Source organism: Culex pipiens, chromosome 3, assembly GCF_016801865.2.
Source record: "Culex pipiens pallens isolate TS chromosome 3, TS_CPP_V2, whole genome shotgun sequence".
Taxonomy (NCBI): Eukaryota; Metazoa; Arthropoda; class Insecta; order Diptera; family Culicidae; genus Culex; species Culex pipiens.
Genome location: NC_068939.1, coordinates 23800534 through 23826737, shown reverse-complemented (window position 1 = coordinate 23826737; position 26204 = coordinate 23800534). Strand labels below are relative to the sequence as shown.

The following is a 26204-nucleotide window of genomic DNA, read 5'->3' as shown; positions in this document are numbered from 1 at the left end:
GACGGTGACGTCACCGATGCTGGGAAACGTCAAAGCGTGCGCATGACGCGTGAAGCGACGCTTCTGCAGAGTGTGTGTGGGAAGGAAAACGCCAAACGGTATGCAACGGGTAGAGCATCAAGGTGGAGTTAGTACAGTGCGAGATGTCGGAGCAGATCGAGCAGAATTTACCTCCCGGCTGGGACTGCAAGTACGACTCGCGGACGGGGCGCTAGTAAGTTGAAATGGTGGGGATGATCGTTTTGGGGTGCCATTCGGGCGTCGATCTGCGATGAAGAATGGCGCCAAAGCGTGCTCGTTGAGTGGATTGGCGTCGCGAAAGATTTCCTCGCCTACTGCACGAAAAACAATATGGCGTCCTTGAGAGGATGATTAATATTTACGAACATTCCTTCGCCGTGGCACTCAATTGGGGGGCGCAAGGACATTGCATAACTGCAGGATTCTAATGGGAGTTTGAATTTTTTATCACCAGCTATTACGTGAACCTTTTCACGAAGACAACAACCTGGGAGGACCCGCGTGCCCGCTTTCGTCAGCTTCAAACGGGGGCCCCACTGCACATCTCCAATGACAACATCTCGGTTCAGGTATGGGCTCTTGGTCCGTTGTTTGTACGGATGTTTGTGCTCGTTTTGTTCTGTTCTAGGCCAACAGCAGATTGCAGGGAATCCCGCCAAGTGCTACAAAACTTGTACATACCTTGGAACAACTCTCTGAATTCTTCTCTCTCTTTCTTTCTATATGCTATGTTACTACTACCGTGTAATGTAATGTCCATTATCGTGTAAATCCAATTTGACCTACCCGACCAAACAAAAAAAAAACCGCACGCGACGACCAAATTCGGCTCCCGTAACCACCAACCAGCCAGTGCATGGTTCTCCCTATCATGTATACCCTTCAAGTAACTCGTTCTACCCAGCTCAGCAAGCTTTCCAGAACCCACCTTCAGGTGTTCCCAGCCTCACTGCTAGTCCCAATTTAGCCACCAAACTGCAGCAGCAGCAGCAACTCGTGAGTATCGCTCGGCTCTACGTTTTCCTGGAAATGTCCATTAAGCAATTATCTAAAAATAGCCACCTCATAACAACTCACATCCCGTCCTAACCGGAAAACTTTTCTCTCAGGAGCTGGCCGCCATGATGCGCTCTAGTCCGCACACACCCCGAATGGGCCTGGGGGGACGCACCATGCAACAGGAGACCTCCTTCTCGAACAACGTGACCGCGGCCGACACGGACGCCACGGTGGCCAAGATCAACTCCATGTTCCCGACCGTGCCGGAAACGCACATCCGGATGCTGCTCAAGAAGTAAGTGTTGAGCTTTTCCAAGCAATTTTCGTACACACATGCAACAACAACAAAAAACACGAAACAGTACAGAGAAATACTCAAAAAAACGACACCTAAAACTTACAAACAAACCGCTTCTTAAACAAAAGCTTTTTGCAAGCAGCAATAGAATCTCTCACTATACGCTACCACCAACAAGAGACAGCTACACACGTGGCCAATTGCTTATGATTTCACTTGCGCCATCGAACAAAAGTCAGAGTCAAATTTCCGCTTCTCGATGTGTACACCACCTCCTTTGGCACCTTTGGTCTGTTTTGCTGTAAATGATTTCTGGATGTGAAATTTATCTCCTAACAATCCCGCACAAATTGTAACGACATCCAATCTAAAAATAAGCTTCGTGTATCCGCTTCCGGCAGCATTCACAGCATGGACGCGCTCCCTGGGTCACAGACAATCAGAAATTTAAAGTTTAAAGTACATGTACTAATGTTGTCGCTATCGTCTGTTTGTCTGTGACCGTTCTCCAGCCTCTCTTTAAATCACTCTAATCTTTTGCCGACTACCCTACGGCGTATTTTACGTTCTTTAGCAAAAAGTCCTCTTACGTTTATAACTAACTCTTATATACGAAGTCTTCCCATTTTCTTTCTGCACCACCTTTCTGTTCTGTAGGAAAACGCGCGCGATGATCAAAAACAAACACGCACACCCACTCCACCCACAACTCTCTGTTTTAATTACAAAGCCTGGGGCTTATCCTGGTGCTGTTGCGTTGCTGTGAACTTTGAACATGTGAAACGTGCTTTTTATCTCTAAATTCGGTTTATTCTGTCTTAGTTTTTCCTCTGGTTGTTGTCCTCTCATACATTTTTATTTTAAACAAAAAAAAAAGAGTGCAATCCTACACAATCACACTCGGTTCTTAAAAAACGATTTTTTTACTGACCTTCAGACTAACTGAAAATATAAAAAAAATCATTTCAATTGTTACATATAAAAGCTACTCACTATTCAATTTATTTTTATACTGTTTTGATTTCGATAAAACTTTGTGTATACCTTTTCTATGACCAAAGAAGACATTTTTCATCATTAGTTCGTCCATGCAATTTTGGCAGCTGTCCATAGAGCAGTTCTCTCGGATTTCGGTCATTTGATTTTTTGTATTTTTTAATCCGACTGAAACTTTTTTGGTGCCTTCAGTATGCCCAAAGAAGCCATTTTGCATCATTAGTTTGTCCATATAATTTTCCATACAAATTTGGCAGATGGCCATACAAAAATGATGCATGAAAATTCAAAAATCTGTATCTTTTGAAGGATTTTTTGTTCGATTTGGTGTCTTCAGCAAAGTTGTAGGTATGGATACGGATTACACTGGAAAAAAAATATACAGGGTAAAAAAAAAATTTGGTGATTTTTTATTTAACTTTTTGTCACTAAAACTTGATTTGCAAAAAAAAACTATTTTTATTTTTTTATATATGTTTTAGAGGACATAAAATGCCAACTTTTCAGAAATTTCCAGGTTGTGCAAAAAATCTTTGAGCGAGTTATGAATTTTTGAATCAATACTATTTTTTCAAAAAATCCAAAAATTGGTCGCAAAAATTTTTCAACTTCATTTTTCGATGTAAAATTAAATTTGCAATCAAAAAGTACTCTACTGAAATTTTGATAACGTGCACCGTTTTCAAGTTAAATCCATTCTTAGGGGACTTTTTTTTTAAATAGTCGCATTTTTTTCATTTTTTTAAATAAGTGCACATGTTTGCCCACTTTTGAAAAACATATTTTTGAAAAGCTAAGAAAATTCTCTATATTTTGCTTTTTTGAAAATTTTTGATACTACCCTTAGTTGCTGAGGTATTGCCATGCAAAGGTTTAAAAACAGGAAAATTGATGTTTTCTAAGTCTCACCCAAACAACCCACCATTTTCTAATGTCGATATCTCAGCAACTAATGGTCCGATTTTCAATGTTAAAATATAAAACATTCGTAAAATTTTCCGATCTTTTCGAAAAAAATACTTACATTTCAAAAGGTCCAAAAACTCAATGTAACGCCTTTTTAAAATGTTAGTCTTGGTTTAAAAATCTTGAAAACATTTTTTTTTCGAAAAGATCGGAAAATTTCACGAATGTTTCATATTTTAACATTGAAAATCGGACCAATAGTTGCTGAGATATCGACATTAGAAAATGGTGGGTTGTTTGGGTGAGACTTAAAAAACATCAATTTTCCTGTTTTTAAACCTTTGCATGGCAATATCTTAGCAACTAAGGGTCGTATCAACAAAGTTCATAAGTGCAAAATATAGAGAATTTTCTTAGCTATTCAAAAATATGTTTTTCAAAAGTGTGCACTAATTTAAAAAAAAAATAAAAAACTGCGACTATTTAAAAAAAAGTCACCTAAAAATGGATTTAACTTGAAAACGGTGCACTTTATCTAAATTTCACTAAAGTACTTTTTGATAGCAAATTTGATTTTCATCGAATTATGAAGTTGAAAAATTTTTGCGACCAATTTTTGGATTTAAAAAAAAATAGTATTGATTCAAAAATTCATAACTCGCTCAAAGATTTTTTGCACAACCTGGAAATTTCTGAAAAGTTGGGATTTGATGTCCTCTAAAACATATCAAAAAAATAAAAAAAATAGTGTTTTTTTGCAAATCAAGTTTTAGTGACAAAAAGTTAAATAAAAAATCACCAAAAAATTTTTAACGTGTATCATTTTTTTTCAGTGTAGTCCGTATCCAAACCTACAACTTTGCCGAAGACACCAAATCGATCAAAAAATTCCTTCAAAAGATACATTTTTTTTAATTTTCACATATCATTTTTGTATGGCCATCTGCCAAATTTGTATGGAAAATTATATGGACAAACTAATGATGCAAAATGGCTTCTTTGGGCATACCGAAGGCACCAAAAAAGTTTCAGTCGAAATAAAAAAAATAAAAATTAAAATGTAACAAAAAAGACCGATTTCGTAGAGAACTGCTCCATACAAAAAAAGCTATCCAAATGTTTCAAAATCCTGTACCTTGAGAACGGGTTTTCTGATCAATTTAAGTCTTGGGTAAAGTTGTCGATATTGCTTAGGACTTGTGAGGAAAAAAAAAAGTACCGTAAACCGGGGTGATATTGATAGGATTTCAATTTGTTTTTGAAATATTTTCCAACAGTTATGGTTTTTCTCAAGATTATTATTTTTAAAACATGTACTGGGGTAGGCCACACAAAGTCCATGCACTTTTTTGGAAAAAAGTTTTTTCAATAGTGTTTAGAAAAATAATTACCTTAAAAATTCTTAAATTAAATTCCGGGGTGACTTTGATAGTCATAGTGTTTCTTGTTAAAATCATATTTTAGATGTTCAAACTTTATTTGTTCGATAAATGTACCATTACTTAAGTAGCTGATAAAGTTTTTAAGAAAAAAAAACAATGTTTGTATTTAGTTAACTAAGTTTATAAGCTTTTTAACAAAATACAAACAAATTTTAGGTAAAATTGTTAAAATGTTGAAATTTTGCCTGAAATTTGTTAAAACTAGTTTTGTTTATGAAATTATCGATTTATATTGCATTTAAAACTGAATTCAAAGCACAAATCACAAATTTTCACATTTTACATGAAATTTGTTCAACTAAAATTGCCTATAAATTTGGAGATTTTTTTTAAATTGTGTTTCAAAAACACATATTATTTATTATTTACAAACTTATTTAACCTTCTCCTAGTAGAAAATTGTCCAAAGAATCCGAAAATGCATTCCGTTTTCCGATTCAAAATCGTGTTCATTGAAAAAATCATGACACTTTGAGAAGTTAAAAATAATGACTTTCATCGACATTTTCTTAACTATAGTAAACTAACTTTTTAAACTTTTCAAAATTTTATGAAAAGTTCTTTTTGAGGTACTTCCCGAGCAGGGGTAAATAACACGGGAATACCAAATTTTGGTATTACTTGGGCAAATAACAGCGACCAAAATGTGCCCTTGGTTGCCCAGTAATAGATGGTAAAATACCATGAAATCATACCAAAAGCTTGTATGTGGAAGGGCACAACAATACCATACCATGTTATTCCAAAGGTAAAATAATACCACAAAATAAAACCATTTCAATACCAAGTTGAGGTCTTCTGGATTTTTGAACATTGTTTGAATACCAAAACTTGGTATTGTCATGGTTTTAATTTTAGGTATTCCCGCGCCCTTGGAAAATCATATTTTGGTATTCCTGTGGTCTTCCACAAACATGATATTGGTTTGATTTCATGGTATTTTACCATCTATTACTGGGCAACCAAGAGCACATTTTGGTCGCTGGTATTTGCACAAGTAATACCAAAATTTTCTATTTTCATACCATTTTTAGTGCAGCAGTTGCAGTTAGTGAAAAAAACGTAAATGATCCTTATGCAACAACCAAATCTACTCACCTGATGATTCCATATTGTTTTTAGTGATATTCTTCACCACACCGAATGCATTTGTCATTGATGAACGGCTGTACTTGAAGTTCTTGAAGCTTCTGAAAAATAACAAGATTGAAAAATAAGTATTATTAAAATGAAACTGGATTGAAATTCACCAAAATTCAATAATCTGTTGATTGACTCGTTTTTCAAAGTATTTGGTTATCCCAACTCAGAAATTTTTTTTAACGTTTTTGAAAAAAATATTAGTGGGTATATCACAAAAAAAAAATTTAGATCAGCTTTAACATTTTTGGGTTTCAAGTCATTTTAGCGCAAAATTAATTATCTCGTCAAAATTTTTAAAAAAAATCCATAGTTTCAGAGAAAATTGATGAAACCTTTCAATACCAAAAAAATACCAAAATGTGGCATCCTGACTTAGAAATTTTTTCACAATTTCAAGTAATTTCTGTAGGGGGTGTATCAAAAATGTTTAAAATCAAGTTTGAAATTTCCGGTTTTCAATGAAAGCATTCGCTTTGAGACCTCGTTTTAGCGCAAAATTAATTATTTTGTCAAAATTGGTCAAAATTTTCCCATAGTTTCAGAGGAATTTGATAAAACACTTTAATACCAAAATAATACCAAAATGTGCCATCCTGACTTAGAAAATTTTCCACAATTTCAAGTCATTTCTGTAGGGGGTATATCAAAAATGTTTAAAATCAAGTTTGAAATTTCCGGTTTTCAATGAAAGCATTCGCTTTGAGACATCATTTTAGCGCAAAATTAATTATTTTGTCAAAATTGGTCAAAATTTTCCCATAGTTTCAGAGGAATTTGGTAAAACACTTTAATACCAAAATAATACCAAAATGTGGTGTTCGACCATTGACAAATTCTGCAATTTTGCAATATCAAAACAATACCTTAATTTTGTATGATACCACATTTTGCTCTTGCATAATCCTTAAGACAAATTTTTAAGGGTCCAGGAATACCAAAATTTGGTATTGATACCAGAGAAAGGTATTATTACGCATTTCCCTTGTTATTTACCCATGCTCGGGTTTGAACACTTTTCTACCACGGTCAGTATGATTCTAAACAATTCCGTACGTATCTTAATTGTACTCTTCATTTTGCGGAAAAATCTCAAACCTATCAAAGTCACCCCGGCTATCAAAGTCACCCCGGCTATAAAAGTCACCCCGTTTTACGGTAACACTCTATAAAAATTACCCATTTTTGATTTGACTAATCATTCAAAATATTTAACTCTGCAAAATAGCCATTTTTGAAAAATCTCATTTTTAGATGACAAAAATTGCATATTTTGAACTTTGGCACAAGTTGGACAAAATTCATTTGGCAGATATGTTAAAAAAGTTGTAAATTTTTCGAAAAAAATCATTTTTTAATTTCTAGATATAGTAAAAACACAATTACAAAATACTTTACCCAAAATCTGATATCGTGCCCCGTTTTCTTAAAATCCATGTTTTGTTAAAAAACACGATTCTTTTACTGGAAGAAGTCGTGACCAAGCTTAGCTTGACTATCCCGCATATTTTTTTCGAAAAGATCATAATATTTCCTACAAATTTCCTAAGAAGACGCTGAAGATTAGACCAACGGTTGATGAGATACAGCCCTCAATAGAAACACAAACAAAAATTAAGTTGCTAAACATCAGCAAAATAGCGTCCATTTTTAAGTAACGAGGCTTCCGATTTTAAATGAAAAAAAATGAAACTATCATAAAATTTTGCATTCTTTCGGGAAAAAATCTCTTATTTTTTTCAAATCAACGCTAACACTAGAAAAGGTCCTAAACCACTTACGAGCAATTCCCTACAAAATCGGCCGATTTCGACCATGTTTTTTTTGTATTTTTTTTATTTGGCTCAAACTTTGTGGGTGTGGGCGTGTGGGTCATAGAGAACACAGAAACCATATTGTGTCATACAATAAACAATTTTGGTAGCTGTTCATACAAAAATCTTACGTAAATATTCTAAAATCTATAACATGAAGGAATTTTCTGTTCAATTTGGTGTCTTCGGCAAAGTTGTAGGTACTGATGAAGGCTTTCCAGAAAAAAATATTTGGTAAAATAAATATTATTATTTTTGACAAAATTTGACAAAAACTTATTTTTATTGACGAAAACTAAATTTTCTAAAATCCGTATTTTTTTTTATTTTCGAGATTTTTGATATGTTAAAGGTGACAAAAACTCGCAACATTTGAGCCATACAGAAGCATGGTTAATTTTTTTTCGAAAAATCGAAATTTTATACAATTTTTGTTTGACTTATGTAAAATTGAATTTGCAACGGAAAAGTACATACTTAAGGTGAAGCCGTTGATCATTTTGGGAGATAATTGATCATCACTCTAAAATATTCTGTACAAAATTCAATTTAACGAATTTCTCCACCAAAATGAATCAGCATGTGCCGGTTGTTGCCTTCTTGAAGCCACTCAAGGAATTTTTGATCTAAATCAAATGTGTCTCAAAATTTATATAATTTTGTGGTACAATCATTGACGTCCTAGTTGGCAATCATTGATGAATGACGATTTCCATAACTTCGCAAGGAATGGGATAATCGTTTCCAAAAGGAATCAGCATGTGTAGGGCAGTATTCTAAACAACTTGTAGAAGGAATTTTGTCAAAATATTGAAAGCGACGCAAAATTTATATCATTGAACGAAAAATCATGGCAATGATGGAAGTCTTCACGCAGATTTTTCAATATTTAGACACCGATTTTTTTTTTTGCGGAATATTTGCATTTTTTCGATTTTTAAAAATAGTGACCATGAGTGACCATTTCCTATTTTTTTTTAAAGTTCAGCAAATTTGCTATAAAATAAATTGTCATAGAGACATGATTTTTCGGCAATATCATTTGGGTAATTCTCTACCAACTCACACGAAATCGGGAAAAGTTGCCCCGACCCCTCTTCGATTTGCGTGAAACTTTGTCCTAAGGGGCAACTTTTGTCCCTGATCACGAATCCGAGGTCCGTTTTTTGATATCTCGTGACGGAGGGGCGGTACGACCCCTTCCATTTTTGAACATGCGAAAGAAGAGGTGTTTTCAATAATTTGCAGCTTGAAACGATGATGAGATAGAAATTTGTTGTCAAAGAGACTTTTATGTAAAAATCGGCGCCCGATTTGATGGCGTACTCAGAATTCCGAAAAAAAAAAACATATTTTTCATCGAAAAAACACTAAAAAAGTTTTAAAAATTCTCCCGTTTTCCGTTACCCGACTGTAAAAATATTTGGAACATGTCATTTTATGGGAAATTTAATGTACTTTTCGAATCTACTGGGTCATTTTTTCATTTAGGACAAAATTTTTCATTTCAAAATTTCGTGTTTTTTCTAACTTTGCAGGGTTATTTTTCAGAGTGTAACAATATTCTACAAAGATGTAGAGCAGAAAATTACAAAAATTTTGATATATAGACCACTAGCGTGCACAGTGTGGGGCAACATGGGGCAACATGGGGCAACTGCCTCACCATCCTCAGAAATTTGTTCTAGTTTTAGTCAGGGGGCGTCCATAAACAACGATATTTTCAAAACGTCCATATAATGCAATTGCTCCTCCTTCCTCGAGGAGCTGGGCACGCTACTGATATAGACATAAAGGGTTTGCTTTTAAACATCACAATTATTGCGATTTTACGAAAAAAAAGTCACTCGCATAATTTTCAAAGGACCTGTGTACAAAGGAAACGCGTTGGTTATTTTCCTACAAAATTTAAAAAAAATATATTTTTAAGTTATATTTACCTACATGCAACTTTGCAATTAAAAATATTTCATTAAGGATTAACACCCTTTTTTAAAGCTGATTTGTTTTACTTTGTGATCGGACTTAAGATACAGCCGATTTAAATTTTGTAAAAAGTGAGTTATCTAATCTAATCTTAATCTAAGTGTTATCTAATAAGCACTCGTTTTTTAACTCGCAATATCTCAAAAAGTTTTGAATCCATTTTAAATGTTGAAAAATGAAGAAAAGAAAAAAAATCAAGTGTAGAATAATTGTATAGACAAAAACAATTAAGCACATAGTTTTGCAGATATAGATTTTAGATAGAATCTTTTAGTTAAAGCCAGATCACTGACACACTTTTCCAGTAAATACAAAGATCTATTACTGTTTGCAATTACTTCACATATTACACACTAGAACACCCACTCACATACAAACACACAAACACCGAGTAACTCTAACGATTGTTTTCTAACACACGAGTATATTCTTCTATCGCACGCTGCATTTTCTTGCCAAAACTAACCAATCGAAACCAAAAACAAAAAAACGTAAATTGTTACTAAACGAAAAAAAACAAAAACCATCAACCTCTCGTCGGAACTAAAAAAAACCAAACAAAAAAACGCGAGAGCAGATATTACAACCGCGAAGCCGTCGTCATCAGCGCGCTGCAGGTCGAGAAGCACCCGCTCACGACGCCCGGTCCGTACTCGACTCCGCCGCTGCCCCAGCGCCACTTCCACAACACCGCCATGGGCGTCGTGTCGGCCTTCCAGATGACGCCGGTGCTCGGTGGCCGCAGCGAAGTGTCCACGTCGCGCACCGGCAGTCCCATCCCGCGGCCGGCCAGCTGTGCCAGCGGCAGCTACTACGGCTACCCGCAGCACGGATCGCCCCGGAGCAACGGAGTCGACGTCCGGTACTCGTCGCCGAAGCCGCACTCGTCCCCGAAGATGAAGCTGAGGTTGTCTACCCGTGAAGCAATCATTCACCAGTTTCTTAGTTGTTGATCCTAGTCGTTGGAACTCCTTGTGGGGTTTTTCTTAACACACACTTCCCAAAGTAGATCTATCCTTTTAGACTCACGACCCCCTTTGTTTAGTAGATGTTGGTTTTTCAGTTTGTTTCACGTGTGACCACTTCCGTTTGATTTCCGGATGATTTTTGTTCTGTTAAGTTGATTTACATTTAAGTAGCTGAAATGCATGACTATTGTTACAAAAAAAAAAGAAACTCATTTTAATCCCCATTACAAAAGTCACTCTCAAAGCCCCGCAAACCAAAACCCAACAATCGCTGAAACCACATTCCGATCCCCCACAGATACCTGAAGAGCTTCTTCCCCAAAGCGGAAGAAACGCTGATCCTGGACGTGCTGGCCAACGCGGACAACAACGTCCAGACGGCGTCGCAGCAGCTGATTACGCTGGGCTACGAGCGGCGGGAGCAGCCGCTTAACCGTGGATCGCGCAAGGGCTCCGACAAGGACGGCCAAACGGCGGGACCGTCCGGCGAGGGAGGCCAGCGGGTGGAAACGCAAACGCCAACGCCGAAGCCGAAGACACCGGAGGAGAAGAAGAAGAGTGAGTGTTTGAAGGGATTTTGGATTTAAAAAAAAAAATGGAGATTTTATTTATTTTCAACAGTGATTTTGGGAAAGTCCAGAGATTCAATTGAGATTACATTGATGCCATGATTTTATTTTCATTAGCAAAAGTAAACAAATAGGGGTAATTCTCTACCAACTCACACGAAATCGGGAAAAGTTGCCCCGACCCCTCTTCGATTTGCGTGAAACTTTGTCCTAAGGGGTAACTTTTGTCCCTGATCACGAATCCGAGGTCCGTTTTTTGATATCTCGTGACGGAGAGGCGGTACGACCCCTTTCATTTTTGAACATGCGAAAAAAGAGGTGTTTTTCAATAATTTGCAGCCTGAAATGGTGATGAGATAGAAATTTGGTGTCAAAGGGACTTTTATGTAAAATTGGACGCCCGATTTGATGGCGTACTCAGAATTCCGAATAAACGTATTTTTCCTCGAAAAAAACACTAAAAAAGTTTTAAAAATTCTCCCATTTTCCGTTACTCGACTGTAAAAAATTTTGGAACATTTCATTTTATGGGAAATTTAATGTACTTTTCGAATCTACATTGTCCCAGAAGGGTCATTTTTTCATTTAGAACAAAATTTTTCATTTTAAAATTTCGTGTTTTTCTAACTTTGCAGGGTTATTTTTTAGAGTGTAACAATGTTCTACAAAGTTGTAGAGCAGACAATTACAAAAAATTTGATTTATAGACATAAGGGGTTTGCTTATAAACATCGCGATTTTACGAAAAAAAAAGTTTTGAAAAAGTCACTTTTTGCGTTTTACTTTGTTTCGTCGTCCGTGTCTGTCGCGGGTGACCATGAACGGCCATGATCGATGACGACCAACTTTTTCAAAACTTTTTTTCGTAAAATCGCGATAACTCGTGATGCTTATAAGCAAACCCCTTATGTCTATATATCAATTTTTTTGTAATTGTCTGCTCTACAACATTGTTACACTCTAAAAAATAACCCTGCAAAGTTAGAAAAAAACACGAAATTTTAAAATGAAAAATTTTGTTCTAAATGAAAAAATGACCCTTCTGGGTCAATGTAGATTCGAAAAGTACATTAAATTTCCCATAAAATGACATGTTCCAAAAAAAAATTTACAGTCAAGTAACGGAAAATGAGAGAATTTTGAAAACATTTTAAGTGTTTTTTCGATGAAAAATACGTTTTTCGGAATTCTGAGTACGCCATCAAATCGGGCGTCCAATTTTACATAAAAGTCTCTTTGACACCAAATTTCTATCCCATCACCGTTTCTGGCTGCAAATTATTGAAAAACACCTCTTTTTTCGCATAGTAAAAAAGTGAAAGGGGCCGTACCGCCCCTCCGTCACGAGATATCAAAAAACGGACCTCGGATTCGTGATCAGGAACAAAAGTTACTCCTTAGGACAAAGTTTCACGCAAATCGAAGAGGGGTCGGGGCAACTGCTGTGTGAGTTGGCGGAGAATTACCCATAGGGCAAATGTTTCTTTATTCGACCAATTTCCCATTTAAGAACCAAATGGAAAAGATAGGGAGCGTTCTTTTATTACGTTACGCAAATTTTAAAACCATTAAAATCGCTCCGAAAAAATCAGCGGACAAAAAATATTTTCTAGTAAAATTTTATTGACTTTAGAAGCGATCATAATCATACTCAAAATGACAACAAAAAAACTGGTCTGCTTTTGGAATTTTGTAATTTTGTAAATTTTAATTTTAATTTTTTTTTATTTTGGTATTTTGGAGTTTTAAAATTTTGAAATTTTGGAATTTTGGAATCTTGGAATCCTGGAATGTTTGAATTTTGAAATTTTGAAATTTTTGAATTTTAGAATTTTAGAATTTTGGAATTTTGGAATTTTGGTTTTTTTTCAAATTTTGGAATTTTAGGATTTTGGAACATTGGGATATTATAATTTTGGAAATTTGGAATTTAGGATTTTTATTTAATTTTGGAATTTTAGGATTTTGGAACATTGGGAATTAAGAATTTTGGAATTTTAGAACTTTGGATTTTTTTTTTAAATTTGGAATTTTTGAAATTTTGGAATTTTGGAATAAGAGAATTAAGGAATTAAGAAATTTTGAAGTTTTGGAATCATGGAATTTTTGAATTTTTGAAATTTGAAAGTTTTGAAGTTTGGAATTCTTGAATTTTAAAATTTTGGAAATCGGGAAATTTAAAATGATAAAATTATGGAAATAATAAATATTGGAATTTTAAATTTTTAAAATTTTTGAATTCACAAATTATAAATTTAGGAAATAGAGAATTGTAAAATTTTATAATTTAAAAGTTTGATACAATTGAGAAAAAATTACCACTTAAAAAATATTACAGAATTTACAAAACCTATAAAATTTAAAAATTTATAGAATAAAAAAATATATAAAATTAATGATTTTTATGAAATTTACAAATTTTACAGAATTTAAAAACTTTATAGAATTTAAAAATTTTATAGAATTTAAAAATTCTATAGAATTTAAAAATTTTATAGAATTAAAAATTTTTATAGAATTTAAAAATATTAAAGAATCATATAGAATTTAAATTTTTATATCACTTAAAACTTTTATAGAATTTAAAATTTCTATAGTATTTGATTTTTTACAGAATTGTATATTTGCAAGAAATTAAAAATTTTAAATTATGGAATTTTGCAAGTTCGAAATTTTTACATTTTAAAATTTAGGAATTTACAAATTTAGTAATTTGCGAAGTTGAGAATCGTAAAATTTTATAATTGAAGATTTTAATAGTTTATAAATTTTGTAATTCCAAAATTTGATATAATTAATAAATTAAAAAAAAACCAAATGTTTTACAGAATTTACAATACTATAATTTAGAATTTTATAGAATTAAAAAAAATTATACAATTTAGGGGAATTATACCCTTTCTCAGCCCTCTTTCATTAAGGGTTTTTGACTGTTCCAAAGTGACAAATAGCTCAAATAAAAGTAAGCAAGCAGCTCTCCATTGTTGATGAATCTAAAAATGTTTATTTAATAGCGGAATACTGCAAAAGTAATGTGAATTAGTCGAACGGCTTAGACTGATTAAAATGGGTATATTTACCGTATGATTTTTTTTATAGAATTTAAAAATCTACAGAATTTAAAAAAAATATTTAAAATGAATTACAAATAATTTTTTTTAATTTAAAATAATATACAATTTTTATAGAACTAATAAAAATCATAGAATTTTAAGATTTTATATTTTTTTATATTTAGGAGAATTCTAAAATTTTTTAGAATTTTAAATTGTCATAGAATTTGAAAGTTTCGTAGAATTTTAAAGTGTTACAGACTTTTAAAATTTTATATATTTTTAACATTTCACAGAATTCGAAAAAAATAGTACAATTTTAGAACATATTCTTGATGCTACAAATTTTAAGACATATTAGCGAAACATTATTCTTTAGAATTTTATAGAATTGAAAAAATCAAAACAATTCAAAAATTTAGTACAATTTTAAAATTGTATAGAATTTAAAAAAATATGGATTTTTTTTACAGATTTCAAAAATTGTACAAAATTAAAAGAGAAAATAAAATTTAAAACTTTTATAGAATTTTATTTTTATGTAGACATTTATATTTGCATAGAATTATAATATTTTATACAATTATTCAATTTAGTAGAATTTTAAACTTTTGCAGAGTTTTAAAATTTTGTAGAATTTAAAATCTTTTTTTCTTTTGTAGAATCTTTTTTTCTTTTGTAGAATTTAAAAATGCTACAGAATTTTATAGTTTCGCAGATTTATAAAATTTTGTATAATGTTAACATTTAATTGAGTTTGAAAAAAAATATAGAATTTTAGAACATATTTTTAAGCTAAAAGTTTCAAAAATATAAGCGAAACAATATTTTTTAATCCTTTAATTTATATTTTTGTAATATAAAAAGTTCTCATCATCTTAAATCGACACTGAATTGTATAAAAGTCTCATTGCTGTCATATTTTATTAATATTTCCCAGTCAAAGCACGTCTCCAGGCCAAGTACAAGGACATTGCCGAGCGCATCATCATGATGGCCCTGGAGAGCGTCGACTACTCCGAGGACCGCGCCAAACAGATCCTGAACATCGTGATCCAGGAGGACAAGGAGAAGAAAAAATCGGTCAAAATCGACGCACCCCACAAGCCGGACGAGGACAAGGAGAACGCGGGCTGCCAGCATTCCGGAACGCCAAGGTAGGTGGACGAACTCCACGATCCTGTGTACAGTGACATATCTGCTGACGCCGACTCGAACAACCATACGTACGCGCTACTCTGTCCACTTAGAATTGACAACCGGACGCGCGCTATGCTTCTCTGTCTCTAGAAAGATTTAGAAGCACCTGCTGACAGAACATCTAGATCGCGGTTTAGAAGTGCATGTCTAGCGTGTTTCGTTGCTCATGTTCCTAGGACTCTCATACGCTACACAACCACACCTTTACACACACACACTAGAACTATTACGATTGTCTATAACTGAAGACTGCTTAAGTTTTGCTATTTATTTTCCAAATTCTTCTCTCCATTCCTTTCTTTGTATCGTTTTTAACTGAAAAAAAAAACAAAATTTCACCCACATCACCACGCGCAATTTCACGTGAATGCAAAAAAATATAAAATAAAATTGTGCGCAAAACAAAAACTATTTAAAACAAATCTTAGCCGCAGTAACAGCACCTCCTCGAACCGTCAGCGCACCAAGAAGGTCAGCGTCGACTCGGAGGGCAATCCGACGGAGATCCTGGTGGACGGCACCGGAACCAACATCAACAACAACAACGAGACCGGAAATGCTTCCATTGAAATCACCACCTCCACCACACCAACCAGTTCCACTGCAATCATTAAAGATTCACCACAATCACTAGCGCCACCACCACCACCACCGCCAGCGGCACCGGAAACCGGAACCGGTTCCGAGCTGACTAGCAGCAGCAGCAGTGACAGCACGGCGGCCATTCTGGCAACGCCGGGCATCGGGCACTCGGCATCCATGGCCACCACCACCACAATCACTTCCGCTTCCAAGCAAAGCCGACCCCGTGCCAAGGGCGAACACGCAAAGTATGATTCGTTCGTTTGTTCCACAAGGTGTTTACCTGTGTGTGTGTGTGTGTTTGTTTTGTTTGGAACGCGTGCGTGCGTGTGTTTCGTGTTTTTGTGACACATGTTTCCATTTTATAATCGATAAAAATAATTCACACATTTTAATTACCAATAACTAGCACACATCTTCAGGTTTAATCGACTTTGGTGCGTTGAAAATTGTGTATAAAATCATGAACATCAATCATTACATAAGCTGAAAATATTCAAAAACAGTAACCAACAAGGGGCGGGGCTTATAATTTCAGTTGGGGTGGAGCTTCTTGACAGCTCGTAAAGTGATCTCAAATATTCGGAACACCCACAAACTTGAACTTGGGTACCAGATTTGTACTGAATTTGGCGTTTGAGGAAAAGGTCTGATTTTGAGTGAATCTTTTTTTTAAGTATCCAAGTATCCACGTTGTTTATGGATGGTCCCATGACAAAATGTATCATGCTTGGCAGCTCGTTCCAACAGGATGCAAAATTCCCACGTTTCCATTTATTTTTTGCAACTAATTTTCATTATTAAAAAATTAAACATTTGTGAAAATTTTTAATCTCCTGGAATATTTGGAAATTAAGACTAACATTTCAAAAGGGCGTAATATTTAGTATTTCAATAAAAATACATTTTTTAAATACAAAACTTAAAATTTTGAAAAAAATATATTTTGCAAAAAAAAAGATAAAATCGGGAAAAACCGTGTACTTATTTATTTTTCAATAGTTGTCACCTACAACTTTGCCGGAGAAACCAAATCGATCAGAAAATTCCTCATCCAAAAGATACAGATTTTCGAATAATAATTATTGTATGGATTCTTGTACGGGTGACACAAAATGACTTCTGAAATTTAGAGTTTTTTTGTCTTTCATATGTTTATAGGACCTACTCAATAAAAAAAAACTCTAGAAATGTGTTACTACTAGACTCGATTATCCGATATTAAATTATCCAAAGGTTTGCATGTGACTTTCGATAAGGCTGGTACAAATATTTTTAAAAGTTTTTCTCACTCCCCCCCCCCCCCCCCCCTTCAAAATTGGCCCGAAAAATCAGGGGGCAAAAAAAATATTTTTACAATAAACTTCAAAATTTCAATGAAAATTCAAGTGCAACCAGCTGAAATCAAATTAAAATACATTCTCCTGCGTTTAAATCATTTTTAGCATGTTTGGGTTTATTAAAAAATCTTAAGATTTTTTGAAAATTTTCGATGCAAAATCTTTTTTTTCGATACAATTTTTGTTTTTGACAGATCTTAGATTTTTTGAAAACTAATGATTGCAAAACAACTGAACTAGTGTAAAATGCATTTTAAAACACTTTTTTCATTTAAATTTGAAGACTACGGCTCGTTATTTAAATTTTTATTTTTTTTTTTATTTTTTTGGGGCCTTGACCTCGGCCAGGGCCGAGGGACAAAAACTTTTTTAAATATTTGCATCGGCCTAATCAGTGATGAAAAAAATGTTTCCGTGTTTTTTTTTATTATTGTCTTACTTTTAACATAAAATTTAGACGTTACATACATGTAAATTGGCAAAAATGTCAAGGGTTGGTATGAGCACACACTAAATATTTTTTAAAATTTGTTTTCAGGGCATTAAAATATACATGTTCATCTATTAACAAAATAATTATGAAGACATTTGGATGTACCATTGCCGAGATATAGCTACTTTAAGTTAGCAGTTTCAAAAAACGGGTGCCACGATATCTCAACACTTCGTTGACCAAATCGGCTCAAAATTTTGGTGAAGACTCACTAAACTGGTCCCGTATGCATGACGAAAGACGATTCTTAAAAAATTTATTTTAAAAAAAGATAAAAATATTTTTTAGTTTTTCATAACAAAATTTACTGTTTTTGATTATTGTAATTTTTTAAAAGCCTAAATTTCAAAATCGGGCTTCGTCATGCACATGGGATATGTCTTGAGAGTCCTCACTCCAAATTTCAGCCAATTTGGTCCATCCTATCTCGAGATATCGTGGCACCCGCAAATCAACTCGGTGTTTTGAGAAAAATTATCACAAAGTTTTACGGTTCGCTTTGCGCATAGCAAAACTTTAAACATAAATCGTCTTCGACTCACTTTAATCATAAAATACACCCAACCGGCGGTCGCATGATTTTGATGCATGGCAGCATGAAAGTATATCAGAATCTGCATGAAAACTGTCCTCATGCATTTTTTGCGATATAGGGGGTATGACATTTTTGCCCTTTACCGACAATTATCGACATTACCGACGGCAGATTGATTGCATTGCAGAAAAAAAACCTTAATAGAACGAGGATTGAACCATCAACTTCTAGGTTGCTGATCCGACACGCTACCACCGCGCCATGGACGCTTGATGAATGGTGAGGGACAGAGCGCGAACATAATGTTCTCTCTAGATTGTTGCTCGGGGACGCGCCAGCATTCTATGTGTTGGTGAGAACTGCAGATCGCTGACGTGTTTACACGCGGGCAAAAATGATTTATGGGCTTGCTGCAAAAAATGTAATAAAATATAACATTTTCTGCAGCAAATTCACTGTTGCAAATTTTGAGATATATTTTTCTTTTGGGTGTATCTTTATGAAACTTTCTGGAGTGATTGGAAATCATCTTTTGAAAGGATTTAATAAATAATCGGAAATATGAATTTATGAGATTTTTACATGTATGTAACCCCTTAATTAAAATTGCAGTGGTTGATTGTATGTTTACATACCAAATGCATTTTCTTAATATTTCGTCACCGCTTCTTGGATTTAAAATTATAAATAACTTTAGAATGGTCATATTTAAATATTATCATATTCTTGATTCAATTATCTGAAGATTCGAATATCAGAAGTGATTTTTATCCGGATATACGAAGTCTGGACTGTATTTGCTTCTAAAAATCAGACGCAAATCTCTTTTCAAATTGATCAATCAGCATTCGGTCAATTTGAGTGATTGGAAACTCACCACAGTAATTTTGAATTCACCACTGATATTTTACATGTGTTTAACAGATGCTTGAAAGTTTGACAACGAGAAATAAATACTAAATATGTTTACATAACAAAAATCAAATTTCAAGCTTGATTTTCTGAATTTTGAAACAAAAGGTATTACAGCAAGTAATTCGTGAAACAATCCCTATAACAAGGTTACCACTCAAATCCCATTTTAATCACTTGAAATTACCGACTTTTTTCTACTTTTCCATAAACTTAAAAAATAGGCATTTCTTATCTAAATAATGATTTTAAACAAAAAACGTTACTTAATCCACCCTTAGGTGGTTGGTGCCTTCCTCTCATTCAAAGGGTAATGCTATCCAAAATAGACACGCTCGTGGGAAGGTCTTTAAATTACCTATCCAAAGATAGGTCGCATGATATATTTGGAAAACGTTTTCATCTAAATATCTGAGAACTAGCCTCCAAAAAGTGTATAAATAACTCTTAAGTGCTTATAACTTTTGATAGGGTTGTCAGATCTTCAATGTTTTGGACGCGTTGGAAAGGTCTTTTGATTACCTGTTCAACGACGGGTTGCATGATAGATCCGGACAACGTTTTCATCGTGATATCTGAGATCCGGCTTCCAAAAAGTGCATAAATAACACTTAATTGCTAATAACTTTTGATAGGGTTGTCAGATCTTCAATGTATTGGTCGCGTTGGAAAGGTCTTTAAATACCTTTCTAAAAATGTATAACATGCTGGGGTTTCTTACAAAAACCATCCTTTTTACAATCTTCCGGACTTTAGTCAAAATCGTTTTTTTAGCATAACTTTTGAAGTACTTTACTAAACTTCAAAATTTTCAATAGGGACTTATGGGACCCCAAGACGAATCGAATGAGACCAAAACGGTCCAAATCGGTTAAACCAGTGCTGAGATAATCGAGTGCATATTTTTTGGTGCACAGACCCACATCCCTACACACACACACACACACACACACACACACACACACACACACACACACACACACACACACACACACACACACACACACACACACACACACACACACACACACACACACACACACACACACACACACACACAGACATTTGCTCAGAATTCGATTCTGAGTCGATAGGTATACATGAAGGTGGATCTAGGAGGTCTAATTGAGAAGTTCAGTTTTCGAGTGATTTTATAGCCTTTCCTCAGTAAGGTGAGGAAGGCAAAACTCTTTATAAAAAAATAATATCAAATATCGAAAAAAAAATCTAAACAAATTTAAAAAAATCAAACTATTTACAATTTTTGTAGAGAAAAAAAACTCATACTATACCTAAAAATGGAAGCACTCATTGTTTTGATTCAGAGTAGGAACATAAACAAATAATAGTCTTTGAAAAATATAAATAATTTCAATGTTAATGTTTAAAACTGGCAAACGTATAGTTTTATGTACTTCATTTTAACTGGAAATGGCAAAAAGTTTAAGATAACTGAATATAACATTTTATTCTTAATTTTATTTCATTTGAATTCAAAGAGCGCTTAAACCATGATTACATGATTTCAAAGAATTTAGGAAAATATGTAGGAAATCGCTTTAAAAATTAGTAATTTTTTATGTTGATTTTTTCAATCAATGCTGATGTATCCAGTTGTCAGAATTTAACTGTTTTAATTTTTTTCAATAAAAAAAAAAGTTTGATGAGGTTCCGCGTTTTACAACGCGAAATGTTCGAAAGGACAAATTCTTTAAACATTTTTGCAATAACTTAAATTGCTTTTCCATTTTTTTTTCATTTTTGCAAAACATAAATAAAAGTTTTCATTTCTTTTTCATTCAGAACGAACAACGACACTTAAAATCTTGCTTAATCTATAGTAATTTACCCATACTCTCAAATAAGTTCAAGATAAACCTTTGGAAAAAATATATTTGAAATGAATATTTTCCACCAAAAAAAAAACCATTGCCAAACTCTTGAAATCTTTTTTCAATTATTCAATTACTATTTAAACAGAATCATAACATAACGCTGGTCATAATCGTAAAAATTTGATTAAATTTTTCTATTTGTTTTTCATTAACTTCGTTGCTGTTTTTAGTAAAATTTGTTTTATTAATAGATTTTGTTTGATAAACCAAAATTTGTAAAAATCTGTTGATTAAATATTGCATATTTATCAGGATTTTCAATGTCTTAAATGGCCTTTCCATTCTGAAATAGATTGAAATTGTGAAAAGAACCTTAAATTTGAAGTAAGTTACTGAAAAAATGAGTAAATTTTAAAAATTGAAAAAATATGACAAACTTATTCAAGAGTTGAGAAATAATGTTCAAACAAGTATGCTTGGAATTCCCGACTTTTTGACAAAAAAAAACATTCCCGACTTTTTCCCGATTTTTTGTTGATTTTGGCGAATTCCAGACTTTTTCCCGATTTCCCGACTTGAGTGGACTATTTTACAATCTGTTCCAAAAATTATTATTTAAGGCCTTTAGAGTCCGTTGATTTTGGAGAAAATTTGAAAAGAAGAGTCAAAAATTTCAAATTAAATATGTATTGGTCTATATTATTTACAATTACAGTTGCCTTCAAATTTGAAAAAACAAAGAATCAAAAGATTTTTTATAAAATAATGTTAAAATAGGAAAATACATTTTGACTTGCGGTCAGTTGATAACACTTTCATTCTCTCAAAAAAGAAATGTTTAGCAATACATTTTTTTCTCTCGAAAAATAGTAGATATTCGTATTTAAACCTCATCTCACCCTACTCAGTAACCTTTCAATACACAATTATCAACGGACCAAAAAATGATAAGACTATTTCCCAGATAAGAACTAATCAGCTTGCCATACGTTACTAAAATGCACTATGTAGTATCATTTAGTTCCAGTAACACGTGTAAATAGCATTCAAAGCACAAAGTTATCTTGTAACAACAATCTTCGTTTTACAACACACAGTAAAGTTTGGAATTCAATTTTATACTAATTTAATTGCTACGCAAAAAAAATCAACCATCACAAAATGCTTCCCATTTTGTTCGCACCCGTTTTATCACCGCGCACCTTCTCACAATCAGACCGTTTTCTTTCTTTTTATTTCTATTTCCATTCTTTTTCCCCTCTTTTCTTTCTCGCTCTCTTTTCTCTCTTCTCTTCCTTGCCGCGCGATCATCAACCGTCATCATCACCACCACCACCACTGTCTCACCCATTGCCGTTGCGTGTGTTGGTGTACCGCCCCGCTGTATGTGCTTGGCCCGCCCCCCTCCCGCCATCGCACCACCTACGCGTTTTGGGGTTTGTGTAATGCTCTAGGTATTCTATTTTTAGAAGCTCTTCCTCCGAGGACGAGCTGGACGGAAGTGCCGCTACTCGGGCCGCAACCCAGGACAAGATGGCGTCCGCAAGCTACAACAACACGCCCCGCATCTCGACCCGGGGTCCCAACGCGAAGCTGTTCCGCGGACCGAACGACGATCTGCTGCTGTGAGTTGTTTTCTAACCTCAATCATTTTGACAGATGATAGCCAAGACACGATCCTTTACGTCAAACCGGCATTTTGTTTCCACAGCGCCGACTACGTCACGTGGAGCGGTGCCAACCCGGACCTGGTCAAGGGTTCGCAGAAGCTGGCGCATGGGCCGGATCGGTCGATCCGCATGGAGCGGTCCTACAAGGCGCACGGACCGAACGGCGACCTGTGCAAGGGCCCCGCGGCCGGGCTGGCCAAGGGCAGCATGTACGCCGCCATGAAGGACGTCGTCGTCAAGTGCAACTAGGAGGACCGTCGTCGGTTCCGGAGCCGGTCGGAACCACCGAGGACCAGGACAGCAGCGGTCGTTGTGGCGCGTTTTGAGTGAGCGTGTTGCAGCCGGTGCTCAACAGGTGGGGTTAAGAAAGGGGGAGGGTTACATTTTTGTATGGAAGTGGTTTGTGTCTTGGGAAGATGTTATCGGTGTTTGGTGAACATTCCATGTAAGGCGATGAATTTGAAATTGTTAAGAACAATGGAGTATCATTCGAAAAAAAAACAACTCTTTTTGCAAAACAAAATCTTTTAAAACTAGTTTAGCTTAATATTTAAATTTCCCATTTGTCCCACTCTTTCTTTCCCGAACATTCGAAAAATACATCAATGAGTAAAAGATATTCTCATGAACATATCTGTTATTTCTCTTAGCATCGCTGAATTGGGTCCTAAAATGAAGCTTAGATTGCTGATATTATTGTTTACAGCGATAAAGCATATTTTTCTGGGTACAATAACCCTTTGTACGACCACAAAGAGTTTAAAATGGAATTTTAAATCAATTTTGAAAAATTAACCTCGCGGTCCTCCTTGACAGAAAAGTTCCTTCTTGACAGCTCGTTCCAAGGGGACCATAGTTGATCCATCGAAAAAAGGTTTTCTTGTTTGCAAAAAAATCAAGCAAAAAGAAGTGATCAGAAATGGTTTTTGATCGTGTTTTTTACCGTTGTTCATAAAAATTGACACGAAATATTCTACCAGCGCTCCAGCTCTGTCAGAATCCTGCTAGAACGGTGGAACATTTGTACAAGAATTCTGCAAGAATACACAGCTCTGTTAAATTTCTGTTAGAACGTCATGACTGGGATTGTTTGCCACCATTTGCCAGATACACAGATTTGTGTGTGTTTCACAGACTTTTGAGCTTGTGTCAGACATTTTTTGAGGTGCACAGACTTTTAAAAAACTTCATTAAATTATTATTTTGTAATCTTTTTTGTCGAAACTTATTTCGTTAGTCTTCAAATGCTTAAAAACGCAATTTCTGATGGATTTCAATGACTGTGAATTGATATATTTGAATTTTAGACAAATGCACAGACATACACAGACTTTTTTACAGACATTTTTTAAAAACAAGTGGCATCCCTGATGGAGCACTTCCATTCGAGCAGTTTTTTGCTTTTTTCTACAATGTATTTCTTATGGAGCGAACTGTCAAAACTGCTCGACTGCGGGTGCTCCATTGAGCGCTCATTTTACTGATATTTCGCCCAAGAGTCAAAATTTCTCTCTCACCTTCAATAAAAGGAACTGTCAAAAAGGAAAAGATCTGAGATTTCCAGTGTGAATCTCTTAAGCTTGATACCATTGCAAATAGGGGAACTATACCCTTTTTCAGCCTATTTCTATTATCGGCCTATCAGCACTTTGATCACGAATTACAGCTTTCATAAAGTGTTTTTGACGGTTCCAAAGTAATAAATAGCTCAAATAAAAGTGAGCAAGCAACTCTCCATTGTTGATTCATCTGAAAATGTTGATTTAATAGCGGAAAACGGCAAAAGTGATGACAATTGGTCGAACGGCTTAGAGTGATTAAAATGGGCATATTTCCCCTAGAAAGTAATTTTAAATTCAAAATAATATTAAATTATCAATTCTAAATTGTTTTGAAAATTTACTCTAGACTTACAGTTCCGACTCGATTATCGGAAGGCCTCGGTGGGAAGCGTCTTACTTTGCAAATTTCGAGCTGTCAAACCAACGCAAAAGTCACTCACAAAATGAACTTTCATTGGATTTAGATCATTCCTTAAGTAGGGAGTATGCTCAACGCACTCAATGTTTATTTTTTGCGTGGCTCTAACAGTTTGACAGCTGTCACGACCACTTTTTCTGTGTGAAAGAAAAGGAGGCGAAGATCGCAGAAACACCATGCCTGTCAAAATTTCTAGTCTCAAATTTTTGCGAGTTGGCTTGCTCCTTTATCAAGGTTGGTAAATAAAAAAGTATAAAAATTTGAATTACGAGCCATGGTTTCAACATTTTAATGAAAAAAGTGGTGTAAAATGCACCTGTCCAGTCGTTTTGCCATCATTAATTTCCAAAATATCTAAGTATTGACGAAAATTTTTTTTTTCGAAAAATAAATATTTTGCGGTGCTGCGCATTGGGATTTCATAAAAATTCAAAACATTTTTAAACAAGCTTAAACATGCTAAATATGATTCTCAATGCAGAAAAATGCATTTTGGATTGTTTTCAGTTGACTACTTTGTTCATGGAAATTATTAAGTTTTTTGGAAAAAAAAATTTGCCCCATGATTTTTCAGACCAATTTTGAAGGGAAGAGGGGGGGGGGGCGCTATAAACTTTGAAAAATATTTGCAATGGCCTAAAATACAAAAAAAAAATACAAAATGCCGTATTATTTCGAAAATACCCCATTTTTTAAACATGCAAAACACTCTAATATTTGAAAAAAGCATACAAAATTTCAATTCATTTGAAAAACAATATTGCATATTTTGACAATTTGAGTATTTTCGAAAAATACGGAAATTTGTGAAAATTTTAGTTTTTTCCAGAAAAAAAAACTATATAAAATATAAAGGCATATGATATTTTCAATTCGTTAAATGCCCATAATGCAAATTTTGGCAAATTGAGTATTTTCGAAAAATACAGTAATTTGTGAAAATTTTAGTATTTTCCAAAAAATACGTAATAAAATAAAAAAGGCATATCTGGAGTTTTTTTTTTTAAATGGTCCAATAAACCAAATTTCCAGTTATTGCTTTTTGGGTGTTTTTGAAACCGCCTTGAGTCAGGGGTATTGAAAAACACCCAAAAAGCAAAAACTGGAAATTTGGTTTATTGGACCTTTTCCAAAAAAAAAAACTCCAGATATGATATTTCAATTCGTCAAATGCCCATAATGCAAATTTTGAAAATGTTAGTATTTTTTAGTATTTTTTTTTTGTGAATATGGTATTTTGTGAAGATTTTATTATTTTCCAGAAAAAAACTCTAATAAAATGAAAAGGCATATAAAATTTTGCTTCGTTTGATACCCATAATGCATATTCTGACAATTTGAGTATTTTCGAAAAAATACGGTAATTTGTGAAAATTTAAGCATTTTCAAAAAAAAAATCGTTAGATGCCCACATTGCAAATTTATAAATTTTTTGCATTTTTGAAAAAATATGATAATTTGTGAT

At 34.1% G+C, this 26204-nt stretch overlaps 1 protein-coding gene across 6 annotated transcripts; it reads left to right on the top strand.

The window, feature by feature from the left end:
- The first annotated feature begins 8 nt into the window (after positions 1–8).
- On the top strand, positions 9–23426 carry LOC120420655 (uncharacterized). Of its 6 annotated transcripts, none has more exons than XM_039583740.2 (10): positions 9–214; positions 476–590; positions 871–1017; positions 1131–1315; positions 10180–10509; positions 10869–11128; positions 15133–15349; positions 15821–16222; positions 22559–22714; positions 22801–23426. In XM_039583740.2, exons 1-10 carry the CDS (start codon positions 144–146, stop codon positions 23006–23008), a joined length of 2091 nt encoding a protein of 696 aa, XP_039439674.1. In that variant the 5' UTR covers positions 9–143; the 3' UTR covers positions 23009–23426. The 6 variants fall into 6 exon arrangements, with proteins under 6 accessions (XP_039439674.1, XP_039439673.1, XP_039439676.1 ...); XM_039583739.2 differs by having other exon boundaries at positions 22544–22714; XM_039583742.2 differs by lacking the exon at positions 871–1017 and having other exon boundaries at positions 22544–22714.
- The last annotated feature ends 2778 nt before the right edge of the window (positions 23427–26204 follow it).

Bases quoted from the DNA above. Each gene is read 5' to 3' on its own strand.
- LOC120420655 (XM_039583739.2), top strand. From the start codon at position 144: ATGTCGGAGCAGATCGAGCAGAATTTACCTCCCGGCTGGGACTGCAAG. The intron at 16,223-22,543 runs GTATGATTCGTT...GTAATGCTCTAG, and splicing joins GCCAAGGGCGAACACGCAAA to GTATTCTATTTTTAGAAGCT. The intron at 22,715-22,800 runs GTGAGTTGTTTT...TTGTTTCCACAG, and splicing joins CCGAACGACGATCTGCTGCT to CGCCGACTACGTCACGTGGA.